At 48.5% G+C, this 18,347-nt stretch overlaps 1 protein-coding gene and 1 long non-coding RNA gene across 2 annotated transcripts in view; one reads left to right on the top strand and one right to left on the bottom strand.

Annotated features, from left to right (window-relative positions):
* The window catches only part of LOC144106560 (uncharacterized), a 110,481-nt gene extending 103,773 nt beyond the window's left edge, over window positions 1-6,708 (bottom strand). The window contains exon 1 of the long non-coding RNA XR_013309046.1: window positions 6,127-6,708. This is a non-coding gene — a long non-coding RNA (uncharacterized LOC144106560). The remainder of the gene's footprint in view (window positions 1-6,126) is intronic.
* Window positions 6,709-8,019: 1,311 nt separating this feature from the next.
* Window positions 8,020-17,722, top strand: LOC144128160 (uncharacterized). The gene is made up of 4 exons (XM_077661266.1): window positions 8,020-8,028; window positions 12,785-13,075; window positions 13,522-13,806; window positions 16,693-17,722. The coding sequence occupies exons 1-4, from the start codon at window positions 8,020-8,022 to the stop codon at window positions 17,317-17,319; spliced, it is 1,212 nt and encodes a 403-aa protein (XP_077517392.1). The 3' UTR covers window positions 17,320-17,722.
* The last annotated feature ends 625 nt before the right edge of the window (window positions 17,723-18,347 follow it).

The raw sequence follows: 18,347 nt of genomic DNA, 5'->3' as shown, positions 1-18,347 counted from the left end.
CGTGCACCTCTGGCTCGGCAGCTTGCCTCGTACAGATGTCGGGCACCGTGCTCAGTGGACGGGCTCGTCACCTTGTCGCGTACAGATGACAGGCGTCGGGTAGCCTGCAAATACGTGGAGCAGTAATTCAGGAGACGTGTGCGCTGGTTGCTGCCGCTGCTGCCAATGCCAAGGAAACGCCCCTTGCTGAAAATTCGCCGGACGGTGTCGGTGATACCGCTGACGATTGTTCGTGCTTTTCACCGTGAGGCTCGGCGTTATGCAGGATTCTCGAACGCTGTCCGAGATCGATGTTATTCGTCGTGCACCTCTGGCTCGGCAGCTTGCCCCGTACAGATGTCGGGCACCGTGCTCAGTGGACGGGCTCGTCACCTTGTCGCGTACAGATGACAGGCGTCGGGTAGCCTGCAAATACGTGGAGCAGTAATTCAGGAGACGTGTGCGCTGGTTGCTGCCGCTGCTGCCAATGCCAAGGAAACGCCCCTTGCTGAAAATTCGCCGGACGGTGTCGGTGATACCGCTGACGATTGTTCGTGCTTTTCACCGTGAGGCTCGGCGTTATGCAGGATTCTCGAACGCTGTCCGAGATCGATGTTATTCGTCGTGCACCTCTGGCTCGGCAGCTTGCCCCGTACAGATGTCGGGCACCGTGCTCAGTGGACGGGCTCGTCACCTTGTCGCGTACAGATGACAGGCGTCGGGTAGCCTGCAAATACGTGGAGCAGTAATTCAGGAGACGTGTGCGCTGGTTGCTGCCGCTGCTGCCAATGCCAAGGAAACGCCCCTTGCTGAAAATTCGCCGGACGGTGTCGGTGATACCGCTGACGATTGTTCGTGCTTTTCACCGTGAGGCTCGGCGTTATGCAGGATTCTCGAACGCTGTCCGAGATCGATGTTATTCGTCGTGCACCTCTGGCTCGGCAGCTTGCCCCGTACAGATGTCGGGCACCGTGCTCAGTGGACGGGCTCGTCACCTTGTCGCGTACAGATGACAGGCGTCGGGTAGCCTGCAAATACGTGGAGCAGTAATTCAGGAGACGTGTGCGCTGGTTGCTGCCGCTGCTGCCAAGTGTCGCTTTCTTACGGGTGCGGGTTGTTTCAACCTCTCGCAAACCCAGTCTCGAAGAAAGGCCTATCCTCAAGGCGCACTTTCTCACAAACTGTCATCAGTAGACGGACGGACAAAAACTCGCGTACAAAGGTCGTCTCTCGCGTCTCCCTCCCCTGTTCATGCGGGCTGAGGTTGACTCGTGGCAACGACGTGTCATTATTCATGTTTGCAGCTAGCGGGAAAATGTCTTGTTGACTGCGCCTGAAGCTGTCAACTAGCGCCAGAGACACCCTACACTTTGAGCAGCGTCGCCACAGACATGTGAAAAAAGCCATGCGATGCTAAGCGGACTATGATGGCTCTCACCAACCACATGCGCCCGCCTCGCGGCAAGAAGGTGCACAATGGGATGCATCCTGACGTCTATGTTGCTGGAGGGTGGTTGACCTTTCCCGTATTCTCGGAATTCTCCGCTGTCTGGCTCCCCTTATCCCGTGACTCGCCCCCTTCTCTGCTGTCGGAGGGAGGGCAGAAAAAAAAACACAATGGACATTCCTTTATCGCGAACCCTGAGGCCGCAAACAATTCATAGCACCGCCAACTTCCCTGCAACCTTCAGCTGTGGTGGGCGTACAAGTAGTAGTAGTAGAAAGTGGATTATTCAAATAAGAAAAAGGAAGGAAAAGGTATTTGCTAGTCCCGGCATCTGCCATCGGTATTGAAGCACCTGAGCTGGCGCAGCGGAAATAAAGGATAGCTGGCAGAATGGAGAAATGAAATGAAAGAGGTGAGAGTACAGATACAGAGGATAGGAGGGAGAGGTAATACAATCAAAAACTATTTACACAATAATAAATATGTACAGGTTGCGCGCGTGATTAGTTGATGATGCAGCAATAAAAACATGCGCACAGCACAATGTTCACTACAGCTGGAGGGGGCGTCCAGCTGTTAATTGTCCAAGGCGTACAAGCTCGCTAACACTGTTCCTGCTGTTCAAAGGAATAAGGAGAAGTTCATCATCCGAGAACTCGGCTGGCGTTCGATTGTGCATGCTGTTGGGCTCAGGAAAGCTTTTCGTTGTTTAGCTTACTATCAAATGCAGCTCACCAGTACCCCTCAAGAAAAAAAAAAATCTGCATCTCAACGATACCATCCTATGGGGCAGAAACATGCAAGGTAACGAAGTCTATGGGGACACTAATGTTACCGAGTGGAATGCGATTGCAATGATTTCACAATCGTCGTGGTTTCTGTATCAATTTCTCTGTTTCTCTGCGGCAGTTTCTTTTGAAATTGTCGCTCCATCGCCATATTCGGACGTGTAGCGCCGAGGTTTGCACTTATCGCACCTTTTTCTCATTGCGATTCCGATTCTTTATCTCTGTTGCTCTCCACCCGGTGGGCGTGTTCTGATGACATCAAAAGGCCACGTGACTTCTCTCGACCAATCATTCATAAAACTGCCACCTGCCACAATTAACAGGTTGTGATGACGTCACAATTTCACTTGACCACTCAGAACCAATAAAAGAATTTCGTGGCACCTGACATATGCGGTGTTACTCGGTGACTACTCTATCGCTATCTCATTAGAAGGATTGAACTTGAATCAAGGGCAGGACAGCGGAGCAATTAAATAAAAAAAGTACTGTTAAGAGATAGGAATAGAGCAGAGCGGGGAAGGGAGAAAGCGCGTGTTAATCAATGCCGACAGAGAACGTGCATGTCAGTTGAGATAGAAAACACAGACTTGTATGAGCCGCAACAAGTCTGGACCCAATCTTATGGCAAAATTATTGAGCATGAATAACTGGGTGAGCGAGGCGATTTTTGACTACGCGAACAAAGTGAGGCCAGATCGCAAGGCCATGCCAATGTGACGCACACATGTGTTGACTCATGCGCTTGGGAAAACAGCGGCCTGAAACTGCACAGCTTTACTTTCGGTTCGAGATATCGCGGGTGTCTCAATTTTTATTTCCTGCAACTGTGTGCACTGTGGTGCTGCTTTGGCGTAAGCGGGCTAGGTACTCCTCTCTCTACGTTCAGTTTCTGGCAAGGCTGAAGAAATCTAAACAATATAGTTATGAGCCGTGTCACTGGCTATAAACGGTGTTTTTTCTTCGCGTGTATGTGTACACGGACTATCTCCTAAAGGACATAGCACCACCCCAGTTAAACTTCCCTGCTCTCCTTCGGATGGGGACGTCTTTTAGCAGTACGAAGAGTACTTCAGGTCTTCGTCCGGCGACACGTTGCCGGTTGGGGCAGCAGTTCCAACTTCTCAAAGCAAAACTTATTTATTAAAGACGGCACTGACATAAAAAGGCAGGTGAGTAAAAGGCAGTTTAAAAAAAGGCTGTTTAAAAAGGCTGTTAAAAACGGCCGAGCTTGAGACTCGGCGCGCTCGTCCCAAGTCGTCGTTTCCCGCAGGTTTTAAGCCCTTCGATAATTGGGCGGAGCTTGAGTAATCTAGCTCTCGCCCAATTTGGACCAATAGCAAAGCAAATGCATCGTATGTACTAGTGGGCGGAGCCCAGGGCCCGCCCCGGGCATGATCGCTCCTGGTAACAGGTGCGGGAGGGGGGGGGGAGGGGGGGCATTGGCCCCGTGGGCTGTCGCGAGCCCAGTGGAATGCGCAGCTCTCACCCTAAGAGGGCGTCACGCCTCGACGTACATTCCTCGACTCCCCGTGGGCTGTCGCGAGCCCAGTGTAATGCGCAGCTCTCACCCTAAGCGGGCGTCACGCCTCGACGTACATTCCTCGATTCCCCCCCCCCTTCCCCGGGCATGATCGCTCCTGGTAACAGGTGCGGGGGGGGGGGGGGGAGGCATCGGCCCCGTGGGCTTCCACTTAACCCCGATGTTCGCTCGCGCTGCAGAGCATCATGGTCCTCACGTGATTTCGGTGATACAGAAAGCGGGCGAAGCACGCGTAGCGCCTCTCCCCCTGGCGGTCACTTCCGAACTTCTGTCCGGGCACGTCGCCAGAGGAGCGCATTGAGTGAGCAACGTCTCGACTGGTACGCGTACTTTTCGCACCGCTGGCGCTCTTTCTCTCATTGTGAGCACGTGCCGTCCTGCTCGCAAATGCACAAAAGAAGGGTTGCCGCTCGTTGTGAGTCATGGCTGGAATTCCGCGACTTTCAAAGAGTGGAGAAACTTATTGTTCGCTCGAGGGCTGCCATAAAAAATGAAACAGGAATATTAGCCAGAATATTTCTCTAACACAAATGGCCAAGAGCTGTCAGTGGAATGCTAGATATTTCCTAGACGTGTTTTACATTATTGGGGGAAAAATTAATATTGGTAAATTGTAAGGTACTATAATGGAAATATTGAAAGTAATGGTCCATCCGTTCAATGTGCAGCAAATTCTTTGAAAGGTTTTCATTCACTCACATCGATCAGTTGACGATACCAAAAAAGTAAATAGAAAAAAATACAAGCCTGTAGATGAGAAATTATTGTAGTCAAATCTTCCAGTTCGCGAAAAACTGCGTTCATACACTCATTCCTGTTAGGAATGCTTTTGTTGGAAATGTTGAGACGAGCTAACGAAACTCCTTTTCATCTTTTTTTTTGTCAGTAAAGCCCTCCGCCAGTCAGGTAATACAAAAAATTAATTTGGAGACTGACATCAATAGTTGCGTTATGCAGACGCGTGTGAGACAAGATCAATAATCGCCTCATTGTTCCGACGTGTGACATGTAAAAAATTTCTAAGAATAAAAGTAGTCGAAATGTTTCTTGCACACGAGTGAGTATTTGCATGTGAGCGATGGTGCTGCACATACATTGTTTTTGGGATGCGCGTGCGCTGTGATAGGCATTAAAACAAATATATCAACCATTTATCTCAATCATAGTGATTAACCAAACTAGAACAGCTGGTAGGCGCATTTCGCGCGCGTTTTTCTTTTCCTCTTCCGCATCGCGCATCGCCTTATGGGCACTTCATTTTATGTTCAAGTAAAAATTATCTTCATTATTATGCAGCGAAGAACGTAGCGAAATTCCAAATATTTGGCCAGCAGAGTTGCATGCACCGAACTGCTCAGCCACCCAACAAAATTAAGTATTTTGTGCCAGTCCCGATTCACAAAATAGCACGTCCAGTTGGCTTGTGTTGAACGGGAAAGTAAGAGCCGGCCTACCTGCAGAAACAAAAGGCAACGTAAACAAAACGGCACAAACAAGCAAGTTGCGCGCGCATGCCGACAGCATCCAACGAATATTACTATTGGCCTAACAAATTTGTTCTGCACCAAATAATTAAATTCTCTGACATTTGCCCTTTAGGTGTAAGACGAATATCGTGGATATTTTGCGTGTGCGGCCGGCAACGAGTGACCGGACGCTTACCCTGTGGCAAAGGGTAGGGATGTGGGGTACGGTAGGCACGAGTCACGCACGATCGCTCATCCATCCATAACATATGTCTGGGGACATAAGCGGGTGTAGTAATCCGGCGTGAAGTATGTAGGAGTAGCCGGGTACAGTAAGTGGTCAACGGGTGCGGGTGTCGGGATTAAGGGTGTTTAGTTGGACCGGGGTATTATGGTGCATAAGAGGATTTTGCGCCTCAGGTTTAGTATGGCGGCTATGCAAGTTGTGTGTAGAGCACATGGGTGCAAGGGAGTGCGTGCATCACAGGACAACACGCAAACAGCTACCGCTGAGTAAATGAAAAGAAACCAATGCAAGTAAAAGAATTTGCAATGAGCTTTGCAATAAAACGTAACTATAAGGAGGTCAAAACGAAAGTGAGAAATGCTTATTGAGAAAGCGTACTCAAACAACGGGAGAGTTGAGGCTCCGATACTGAAGTGCTGGGTTCAAAGAGGGGAGAGCCTCGAGGTGACGAGACACGGCAGCTATCTGGAAAAGAAAAAATGAATAATACATGTAGAACAGTAAAGCAAGGCGGTTGCAAACGACACATTTTATACGACGCAGAACTCGTAAATACCGCTCATACATACAATGCAAACAAAACAGAGGGAGAGTCCTATCAATAGCTAACTGACTTGGCCTAACAGACAACCAAGATTTGCGAGCAGTTTGCTTACTTGGACTCTCAGGGCATCGATGCGCCGCCTCCCACAGTCGATGGCCGCGAACAGGGACAGGTGAAGGCGGCAGCTCTTTGCACCACGTCGGCAGTAGCTCGGAGCTGGCACACAGGAGTCGTCGCAGCGGCGATGACGATCCGGGTCAGCAGGCCATCGCGTCGATGTCCAAGAGGCGCCGACTAGGCACTCGCGTTGGATTGACTGGAAGCAGCAGCGTAGAGACCGTCGGTGTCCACACCCGGCTGGTAGGCCCCGGGAAGGAGGTGAAGCCCATGTGCCGCCGTGATGCACAACCGGTGATTAGAATGTTATTCTGCACATGTCTTCAAGGAGGTCATTCATGGGCCACATCGTTGAGGCATGCCAGATTTCTTTTTTTTTTTAGAACCCATGCTTCGCCTTTCTCTTCTGAGCACGTTCCACAAGTTTTCATGTTTTCCCTTTATTTCAACCAAACGTCCGTACTGACTCAAGACACAGTGAAGCACACAGAGCATCTCTATATACCCAAATAGAAAAACGGAAAGCCTCAGATACAAAGAGGCAAGTCAAAAACAAAGCAAACGAAGGCAGGGAAAAAAACCGAAGTACACAAAAAGAATCGAAATTATTGTAAAGAAGAAAGCAGCCTTGCACACCGCAAAAGAGCCGGACTGACGTCCACCTTGCCTGGTGAAGGGGCCCCCTTGAAAGTATGCAAAAGGTGTTAATTAGCATATACAGGTGATCGGGAATGACTGCACCGATGAGAAGGTGTGCTTTTGAACTGCACAGGCACGAATAATACAGTTTGTAGTAATTGGGAATGAGCGATTTTGATCAAATTGTTGTGTGGTTTGTAATGTAACGCCAAACAACTGGACATTCGACCAGATTGGTGCAATCAACAATGAAAGGCGAAACTTATGAAGTGAATGGAAACGCCTATAGCTCGTAATGATGTTGCCGAGACGTTTGCTTGAAGGAAAGTATTTGCGGATATCAAGAGTATTACCAACACAAAAGGAATGCTTGCTGTGTGATATCCGACTGACTCCAGTGTAGGTGCAATACATGCACGACTTGTGCGAATGTGGTGAAGTGGAGATAAACCCTGTAGTGTGTGGCCATACACAAGGACACCATATGCTGCTGAATTTGATGAAATAAGCCTAACATGGGTGACTGGTAGCAATACGAATAAGTAGGACGGAGACAAGCCCGAAAATAACAATTGATATTGAACGAGCGGCGAACAGACCAAGCACTAACTGTAGTAGATTCATAGCAGACTTGAGTAGATACAGCTCTTCTGTGGAAAGGAGGCATACGTGAGGCAGGAATTGAACATCCTGCGTGTTGCATGGATACCGAACAGGGCCAGACATCAGAGCTCGTACTTTCCGACGCGGCTCAGAGAACTTAAGTTGGCGTATCTGCAACGACAAGTGGAAAACATGGATGTCGGGCGTATGCTACACAGGCTTCCTACGGACACGCTGCTCACTTTCCGTACTGTCGGGAGCAAAAGTGTGGCATGCCACGCCGGCTTCGATTCATTTGCACTTACCACCCTACTCCTGGTATCAAGAGAGCTAAAAAGACGGGCGGGGCAGGAAGGGACTGCCTTGCGTCGTGCATAGGCGCCGGACCGGGGCCACAGATCCGAGCTCGGACTTCCAGAGTCGGCTCCGTGCTCTCCTCATCCAAGGAAGACTCTGAGCCACGATATCTGGAAAGATAAAAAAAACCTTCGCCAAATGAAGCCATAGAAGGAAACGCCTGAACAACGTGAACAGACGGGATGGAAGAGAACACGCTCTGTGTTCTCTTCCATCCGGTCTGTGAGCGCTGTTCGGACGTTTCCATCAACATGCACCAACCAGACCGATCAAGCCTCTTCTTGCAACCATGGATGCCGTGAGTGTTTCAAAGTCGTCCGAGGGTCACACTGTACACTGGCTGCACTGCCGGGAACGAACGTGGCTTATTCCACGCGAGCTTCGACTGAACTACATCTTAGACCTTCAGCGGCGCCATGGTATTGAGCAGCCTTAGGGGGTACTGCTTTCATCTGCAGCCATGCCAGTTTTCACGTTTCGATAAGTCGCGGTCTCGCTTACCGAAAACGCAGAAAACGACGCTGCGATGCAGTGCAGTCAAAGCAGCCGACAGTACAGCGTTTGTGGCGGGAGGCAGCAGCAACGCGAGCCAAGAAGGGAGTATCTTGCGCGGTACATGGATGCCGGACCGAGACCAGAGTTCTGAGCTCGCAGTTGCTGAGGCGGCTCCGTGGTGTCCTTGTGTGAGACCCTAAGCCGGCATGTCTGCAAAGAACAAAAAGGGAACCTTTGCGAAATGCAACCATAGATGGAAACGACCGAGCAGAGCGAACAGACGAGACGCAAGAGAATAACAGACATATTCTGTGTTCTCTTCCATCCCGTCTGCTAGCACTGTGCAACCATTTCCATCACCATGCACCAACCAGAGCGATCAAGCCCTCTTCATGTAGCCATGGATGTCGTCAGCATTCCGAGGTCATCAAAGGGTCGCACTGTACACTAGCTGCACTGTCGGGAACGAACGTGGCTTATTCCACGAGAGCTTCAACTGAACTACATCCTGGACCGTCTTCAGCGGCGCCATGGTATTAAGCAGCCTTGGGGGGCACTGCTTTCATCTGCAGCCATGCCAGTTTCGTTTCGATAAGTCGTGGTCCTGCTTACCGAAAACGCGGGAAAGGACGCTGCGATGCAGTGCAGTCAAAGCAGCCGACAGTACAACGTTTGTGACAGGAGGCAGAGGGTGCACGGAAGGAACCTTGCACGACCCGTAACTACCATATCAGTCCAGATGACATTGCGGGCCGAATGCACCAGTGCCGTTGGATTAAGTGCGGGAATGCTGGAATGAGCACATCTGCAAAGAAAAAAAGAACAAGGAATGACATACACGCAAGCATATCGCACTTCCATGTACTCACCGTGGTGGGCTAAGTGAGCGCGACTGAAGCCGTTGCGCCGTGGGGCTGAAACAATTAAGAAAACCGAACAGACCTTGGCTGCAGCGGAAACACGATGTGCCGCAGACCGTAGGCAGCGTCCGTTCTTCGGAGTTGCTCGACGAGGCTGGCGAGAATTTCCGAGCACCGTGTACGGCCACAAGCCACATGTCTCAAAAGAATATGCGCGCCCGGGAGTTCGGCTGCACGACATAGTGGCTTGGTCGCAACGGCGTTCGGAACGAGCTTTTGTTTCGTGACACAAACGATAGCGAGCTCGCATATATAAACCCCGTTGAGGCAGCGAGCAAAGCTCTCCATACCGGGTGTGTTCACCCAAGACCGCACGCAATTCCCAAAAATAGGTTTTTTGAGGTAGAAGGGCGACCCTTTCGGCATAGTGCGTAGTGCACCAGCGGCGTAGTGCATCATAATACAGCCAAAGCGGGATAACTAGAGTGCCGGTTAAGCAGCACTGAATAGTCAACCTTCTAACTATCACTGTTAAATCCCCCAATATCTTAGAGACGTGCAGCCCACCGTAAGCAACATCCAGAACTCTCCAGAATTTCGAAAACGCAGCCATCCTCGGCGCTGTGGCCTAACAAATTTTGGCTATTTCCACGAGTTACGTGCAGAGGTTGCTAAGCCCGTAGGCCTCTCGCGCACGTACTTTTGTGTGATGTAGCCAATATTAGTTGGGCCACAGGGCCGAGGGCAACCACGCCCCCAAAATTCCAAAAACTGAAATGGATAAAACTTGCGGTAGGCTACACGTCCCTCAACTATCAAGGAACCCAAAAGAAAAAGGCGGTTATTAAACTATTCAGTATTACTTAACCAGCGTGCTAGTTACCACGCCTTAGCTGTACTCCGACGCACCACGCCGCCGGCAAAGGTATGCCGGAAAAGGCGCTCTTCTAACTCAAACTGCCCACTTTCAAAAACTGCGCAAAGTCTTAGGTGAAACACCCTGCATACGAAGTTTCGTCGCTGGCTCAATACCTAAAGCTGACCTGACTAGTGTGAGCTAAACCTAGAGCTGAATGCGCGCCGCGAATCCTAGCTCGCCTCGCTTGCGTCACGAACCAGAAACCCGATGGCGACAGCCCATGAAACCTCTCCTCTACATGCTGCGTGTTGTTTGCTGGTTATTATTCAATGCTCGCGGGAACAGTGCGAGTGAAGCTTAAATTTTGACTAAAAGGTTTCACGGAAACATGTCGCCCTCGCCGCGAGGCCTTGCCTCGCACTCACCTTCGATGCCGACGGCCTGGCTCGGAGAGGCGTATTCCTCGGCAGTCGTCGGTAGTCCGTGAGTGCAACGGCATCCATGCGTCTCCGGTAGACGGTCAAAATCACAGCAACCCATTGGAAACGCGCACAGAGGCAGGTCCAGCACCACTTCCGCTTTTACGGCGAAAATAAGCTCTCGCTCCTAGCAAACACGAAGAATGACCGGCGGTCTTCGTCGGTGGCATTTTTAACCGCGAATCAGCCACTTGCGCATGCCCACTACTGTCGACTGCAGGCCTTTTCAATGGCGGTCGGCGCTGACTCACTTATCAGCGATAGAACTGTGGCGCCACTTCCATGGGCAGACGGCGCGTCGTCGCTTTTCTTGCGGCCAGACTTTTTTGTTTGTTTGTTTTCCTTCTGCCCAAGGCGCGGCTCGATGAAGTGATACCAAGACTGCTTCAGAGGCGCAAGTTTCGGCATGCATGCGCACTGTAGAGATTGGGCGATGTTTATCGTGTTTTTTTTATCCTGCGCTTAAAACAAAACGTACTAAAAGGATATGAACCATTTTCGCGTCCCTTCGTGTTAATTGAAAGAATCTAATGGGTTTCAACTTCCGTAGAGTGAGCGAAGTGCCTACAAAGCCATAGAGACAGTTGTGCGTAATACATCCCAGTGCACGTTAAAGAACCCCAGGGGGTCGAACTTTCCAGAGCCCTTCACTACGGCGTTCCTCATAGCATTGGATGCTTTGGGACGTTAAACCACCATAAACCATCTATACACTCAATTTTCCTGATTTCTTCTGCAGCGGCTTTAGACTGGTCGTGCTGTTAGCTCTTGCACAAATGAGAACGTGAAGAGACAAGACTGGCGTCAGCTACTAACTGATTATAGTTGATAGTTACTGAGTTGCAGTTCATAGTTGGCGCCAGCCTGTCTCTGTGTGAAGAAATGGCGAGATGGTTTGGTTTAGGTTTATATTGGTCTAACCTCCCAGAGCGACTCGGGCTATGAGACGCCGTAGTGAAGGGCTCCGGAAATTTCGACCACTTGGGGTTCTTTAACGTGCACTGACATCGCACAGTAAACGGGCCTCTAGAATTTCGCTTCCATCGAAATTCGACCGCTGCGGTCGGGATCGAAACCCACGCCTTTCGGGTCAGCAGCCGAGCGCCAAAGACTGCAGAGACTGCATTGTAGAAATGCGGAAGCATTAGCGTTTGCCGCTATGTCGGTGGCTCAGCCTTTCAACACCTACTTTCCCTCTCCGTTAACATCCGATCGCCACTCTTCGATCTCCGATGCTATCACTAGACGATGTGTACTTTTTGTTGCTGTACTCTGATTGGCTGTAGGCATGACGTCATCAGACGTATGGATGACGTCACAATATTTTGGCGTCACATGGCCTCACTGATTAGTTCCATTGGCTAATCCCATTAAGTCCGTAGTATATACGCCAGGTGTCGCAGCTAAATGACACCAAGCTTTAAATAAAAGACGAGTGTTCTAGCCCAGTGAAACCACCAGTGAAACCAACTGAGGGTTGTCCAGTGTCGCATGGCCTAGTCAGAAGTATCCTTTTTTCGATCTTTAAAGTCAATTAGATGGGTCTAGATAGCCGATTTTATAGTTATTGAGGAAAGAAGTGTCAATGGAAAAGTTGCAGATCATCTCGAAAAACAGCTAGCAGCGTTGTTTCCACCAAGGTACGATTGACGTAGCTTCATTTACTGGCTTTAAAAGGAAGCCATCGCGTAAACAGCTGTTGGCTCACATCTCCGCCCCAATGTGCACACAAAGGCTCATCGGGGGGCTCTCTTCAGAAGAAAAAAGGATTTCGTTCTCTAACACATATCTTGCGAGGTTCAAGTTCCACCGTTGTCGCGTGGTGTTGTCTATTGTGCGAGTTATGGTTTAGGGCAGGTAAAAAACTACTTTACGTAAACGGTAACTTTGCACGAACGTTTGCGTCAGCTGATTTTAAGTCAAAAGTTGAAAAGTTAGCTAATTAGACATAATTATTATCTATGAATAACGAAAAATGTACTGCTATGTCACGCGACTGTAAACAAACCACACTCGATTTCACGCCGCTGGAACATTCCGTGGTTGGTTACATTCAGCTTCGTTAGATTCAGCTAGGACACTTGGTGTTTATATATATATATATATATATATATATATATATATATATATATGTATATGTATGTATGTATATATACACACCTGGGATGGTTCCTTACAATCGGTTGGGAAGCCTGCCACAAAGCAGGCGTCAGACAAACGTACGAACACACTATGTCTTAATGCCCGGAATGGCCACTATTCATGCTCCCGCACTGAAACCGGAGGCCTGAACACAATGGACTAAGTAGCTCTCCCCCCCCCTTTTCTTAACGACATTGTGCCCTTTTTTGCAATGCGCAGGTTCCCCGTGTTATTGTGCGCATGCTCACCAGTCTGGCGATGCTGCTCACCTCGGCGGTGATCGTGGTCGGCATTCACATGTACGCGCGCACAGCAGATATGACAGAAGACACACTCTCGGTTGGTGGGAACCAAGTCAACAAGTTGCGCAAGCCTGACCCGCGCATCTTCGACCTGACGCTGGGCCCGCCACCTACGGATGCACCTGCGCCTCACCAGATAACTCGGCTGCACTATTCAAAAGTCTTGGACAGGTATTCATTTATTCGGAACGCCGTGGTCGTGGAGATAGTGTGCTGCATGATGGCTTGCGGCAAACAGAACTTAAATGATTTTAGTCACCCTTGTTAGGGAGTGAGCTTGCAGCATGCCGTATAGGTCACGCTAGACTTAACTTTGTTCTCTTTGGGTTTTTAGGCGAATACTCACCTACTGGCGAATGCTCACCCACTGGGTTTGTAGTTAACTTGGGCTGATCGAGAGCACTATTTTTTTTAACTCCTCTGATTTATGGCACTCTCTAGATATATTTCTATTTAAGAGGAAGATTAATCTTTTTACACTTGTAGTATAGGCGAGATGATTTGATCGGTGTTGGTTGTCGGCCTTACGAGCACTGCAGTCATGAAGCCTTGAATACAGCAATCTACTCATAGCAGGAGCAACTGCGACTACATTAGGTATCAATAGACTTTTCCTAAAAACGTATGGCTAATATTAAAGTTATTTATTTCTAGGGCTCCTTGAAGATGAAAGATGCACCCAGTTCACCCGAGACGCATACCACCACCCAACCGCCAACGGAAACGCGTTCACCAACAACTGAGAGCAGCGGAGGCCATACGACCCGCACTACCAGCAAGACCAGTCTTGGGAACATGACCACTGAGAAGCCGACGCCGACACGGGTGCCCGAGCAAACCACAGCGCCTGATCGGTCACCAGGCGCGAACGAAACGGCTTCAGACAAGCAAGGCATGAAGGATCCACCCGTCCCTACTACTAACGTCAGTGATTCCCCCGTGCGTATTGCAACTAAACGAAGATAAGCGCACGCGAGTGGTGCTGACTGGTAGGATACACCCGATGGTCAAGTAGTAGTAGGGGTTGATTAAAATAATAATAAAAATAAAGGAAAAGGTTTTCGCTAACCCCGCCATCTGCCACCGATACTGAAGCACCTAAGCTTGGACAGCGGAAATAAAGGATAGCTGGCAGAATGGACAAATGAAATGAGAGAGGTGAGGGGACAGGCAGAGAAAATAGGGTGGAGAGGTAGTATACACAAAAACTATTTACGCAATAATAAATTTGTACAAGTTGCGCGCGTGATTAGTTCATGATGAAGCATCGAAGGTCAAGGTAGATTACCACCTTCAAAAACTAACGCACAACTATGTTTATCATGGCTTTCATTTCCTGTTTTGAACACGTAAATCGATTGCCCGCCCTCAAGAATTATGAGTCCTTAGTTCCGTCACGTACAGCTACCCTCTGCGGAGAATGATTAGGAAACGTCCAGACGGTTGTGGGTCGCGCCGATTTCATTTTCCGTACATTTTATTATTGTGTGTAATGCAAGCCATTATTAGCTTTAGTTCTACTACACCAAACCAAGTATTTTCTAAACACCCGTGGCCACAAATATAATGAATATGTCTAGTTAGATGGCGAAAAAAATCCCAACGACCCATCTCGATGTTTTATTAAATGCTGTTTCTCGTCCCCTCCTGGAAGAGTTAATTGATTTTTTGTATCTTAGCAACTGACTGGCGCCTAGTAAAGCATTTAGAAATTAGCTTTACAACCACAAAAAAACAACTATGGCTTGAAGGTTGCATTAAACATGTAAGACTAATTATAAACGACGCGTACTAAAAAGAACCGCTCGAACCATAATGCTTGTTCAAAAAGAAATAATTTCCTTCGTCAACTTTAAACATAAGCACAAAACGTATCACAAAAATCAGAGGTAGCATGCATGTATACAAACTCCATCAACATGGACGGCGAGGTGTGTTACAAACAACTAGAAAGGTTTAATTGCACCGTAATGTAGTGAGAGACCTTTTTGGGGAGTGGAATAAGCGACGGAGTTGGGAAAATTGCGAGTTTTCATCGCACGTGACACTGCAGTTGAGTTAAAACGGGTTTTTGCCCGTTGATACACAAACTGAAACGAATCCCGCCAATTTTATTTTTTGCCTAAGGTAGTCTGAAAACTCCTCCTGAAGATAGAAAATATTTCACAAAAGTAGCTTAAGCCTCATTTTGGGCTGCCAGGAACGTTTACCAGTAACTTTTTTTGTCACACTGCAGAAGGTAGTTTATTCCTTCTATTCTCTTAATTCTTCTGTCCACGTTAGGTCCGCTGTTCGTTAGATTTCGGTAGATTTTTTTCAGTTTTTAATGGACATGTAACGCAGTGTCTAGGAGAGCCTCAAACTGAATTCTTCATTTTATCTTTTTCGGCAGTACTGTCTGCATAGTGACATGGGGCTAGTTTCTTCTGGTCTCAGCAGAGTTTTGACATATATGTGCCAAAGTGTAATACAAAGGTCCTAAAAAACGTCTTTTACTGCATAGGACACGATTAGCATTGTTCTGCGGTATAATATTGTTTCATTTTTAGCAATTTTCTCGAGCTCAACTTCTAGCACGGAGCAAGTCAAGTCTTCCTCCGTGGCTTCTAGACTTGCGCGCCGTAAGGCCGTGACAGTGCCATGTGTACCCGTTTGTCTTCCACAGAGGGCGGTATATTTTGCCTAACAAGCCTGATTCAAACCACTGATTTTAACTCGACCTAGAGCAAGTTTCAAAGCAATAACATGCGTATCAAAGACTGTAACGTATCTGAAGTCCACGCTAGGCTGAAATAAAAATCATAACGCATTTTTGCAATCTAAGCCTAAAATATATTGACTTCAGTCTCGAGGCAGACCATTGTTTCAGTTCGGCTAGTAAAGTTTTTCGGCATTTCCGCACACCACCGGCTTTGGAGAGAATATGTCTTTCGCTCCGCAAGTACCTATCTATGCCTGTTCTTTATCCTCTATATCAATGAACCATCGGCTGTTGAAACAAGTTTGGAAAAGTCCTTCCCCATTTCGGGCTCACAGTGTTCACGCGATATGACCCCAGCCTATTAAAAGTGTTTTTAGACTTAACGCAGTATTAATGGCGGAGCGTATGCAGCGATGAAGAAGGGAGAAATAAGGTTTTTTGCGCTGGAACATTAGGCTGCAGCAGCAATATTCCTCTCATATCCTGACGGTAGTGCGGAGAGATAGGAAGAGGTAATCTGAAAAAAATTGCCAGTTATTGTAGAAAAACATAGTTCTACTTTCATCTCTGAAGAATGTTCACTTACGCTAGTGTTCACTCGTAGAGTTTTCAGCAAAGCAACCGGATTACTAATGCGATCGTAACCGCTGCCGACCGTAATATTACTTTCAACAGCTTTTCCGCTCCGTCACTCCTGGAAAGCTTGCCAAAATTAACAGTTCTCGCCTGTTTACACACATCATATTCTTAACACGGAACATATCCGTGAACATATATCCTTTGGAGCGAGTTCGTTCGGCATGTTCTTAATCATAATCCGCCGGATGGTCAACAAGACTAAGTCAAGAAACACACGGATCGGCTCAAGGTTCATCCATCCGTATGCGTGCTTCTTCACTTTTGGGAAGCACATGACAAAAGTAACACATGAACCTCGCAAAAATATTTGATGTCCACTCGGGCCATGAGCTCCGTAGCCTATATATTTGGGAAGGAAACTGTGCATCTGCCCCAGTCAGCACTAGCGCTGCTTATGTGCTCAGTACCATCCACTGCCCAGTAACTTACCATGGTAGAGAGCCACGCTAGGAGCGGATAATCAAAGCTTACTTCTCCGCATGCAGAGCAGCAACGACAAGGATGGCACAGTCTGCCCAACCGTCCACAAGTCCTTCTGCAATGTCAACGGAGCGGCGCAGTTCTTCTATGACCCGGACGAAGGATCGTGCCTATCTGCGACAGTGCAGAGGGCTCACGTGTGCAACCGCAGTCCGAACCAATTCGCCTCCATCGAGGGCTGCTTGGCGGCCTGTGTCAAGGGCCGGTGGGCTCCTGAGCACCGTTGCGTTCAGAAGCCGCGGTTCGTAGCCTGCACTGCTGAAGACGCTCGCGGTGACTGGTGGTTCCACGACGGCCGCAAGTGTGTCCCATGGTCCTTTGCGGGTGGCAGATGCCCGCTGGCCTCGGCACCCGTCTTTGACACTGCGGCCGTGTGCGGCGCGCAGTGCAACGATTCGCGGACACGTCGGGAGCGGGGATGCCTGCTGCCGGTGTCACAGTTGTGCGAACCTTCGCAGCTTCGCCTTCCGTTTTTTGCCGCTCCGTCGGTGACGGATAAAGGCACCGCGTTCCAGTGTCACAGGGTGGAGTGGGAATTTCTGCTTCGACACCGATGTTTATTGGGCTCCAACGCCTTCGTCAACCGGGATGAGTGCCACGAAACCTGTCGCCGTCGAACGCGACAATATTGACTGTTTTGTAGCGCTTCCTTCGGGAGTTGTCAAGATCGACATGAGCTCAGCTCCTATATCTCTCTTAGTACAACAAAGCACATTATTCTTCGACACCTTGGATTTTAAGGCTTTTCTTCGCTTCCAATGTGGTAGCGTTTCTAAGAGTGAGTACCATAAATGATGCTTTTGTTTTTACACGTTCACAATGCTACCTTACTTTAGCGCAATTCAGATCTTTTCGGATGTCCAGAACGAATAATCGCAAATTTCATCATTTCGATTCAAAACCCCATGTTTATACATTACTGCAAGGGTAAGCTGACAGTAAAAACGGCAGAAATTCTACATAACTCGATTAGGAGCCACGTTCCTTAATTACTGACAACGAATACTTAAGAGGGGGCGCTTGGTTCTACAGCGTCACCTGCACAACATGTGTTACCTGGACATACGACTCCGGGTGACGTCGCAGCGCCTAGTTAGAAAACACATCCGGCTTTGCCGCCCATATCTGCCAAGGGTGACAAAGCGTTTGTGTATACCGTCACCGTTTCCATAGGCACGCCAAAGTTATGTGCAGCAGCTGTTGGGTTTTGCTAGTGAATCATTTTATGCTGTGTGAAAAATAACTAAAGTACTAATTCTTGTTCGCTGTGCTGAAAAATTGAGTGCTTACCTCTGAGTCTTGATAAATATTGTTGTGCTTTATTTTTGAATGTTTTGCAATGTGCGCACTGTAGCAGAGCGAAAAGTTGACCATGTTTGTATTGGTATATTTTGATGGAAGGATAGTGCAAACAAGTCACGAGACACTGGAAAGCGCTCGCCGTGTGTGCCTTCAAATGTCCCGTCCTTTGTTTGCACTATTCCTCCATCAAATTGCTCGCTGCATACTAGGCATCATGACAGGCCGTGAAATGCTTGCTATTGAAACATGATCCGCAAGAAGCCTGCTTTAAAATGCATCCGAAGTCTGGTCTTGGGTTCTTCATAATAGTTTAGTTTAGTTTATGGGGTTTTAACGTCCCAAAGCGACTCAGGCTATG

This window comes from Amblyomma americanum, chromosome 1 (genome assembly GCF_052857255.1).
Source record: "Amblyomma americanum isolate KBUSLIRL-KWMA chromosome 1, ASM5285725v1, whole genome shotgun sequence".
Taxonomy (NCBI): domain Eukaryota; kingdom Metazoa; phylum Arthropoda; class Arachnida; order Ixodida; family Ixodidae; genus Amblyomma; species Amblyomma americanum.
Note: the sequence above shows the minus strand (reverse complement) of the source record. Positions and strands in the feature narration are given on the sequence as shown.

Bases quoted from the DNA above. Each gene is read 5' to 3' on its own strand.
- LOC144128160 (XM_077661266.1), top strand. The intron at 13,076-13,521 runs GTGTGCTGCATG...ATTTATTTCTAG, and splicing joins ACGCCGTGGTCGTGGAGATA to GGCTCCTTGAAGATGAAAGA. The intron at 13,807-16,692 runs GTGCGTATTGCA...CTCCGCATGCAG, and splicing joins CTAACGTCAGTGATTCCCCC to AGCAGCAACGACAAGGATGG.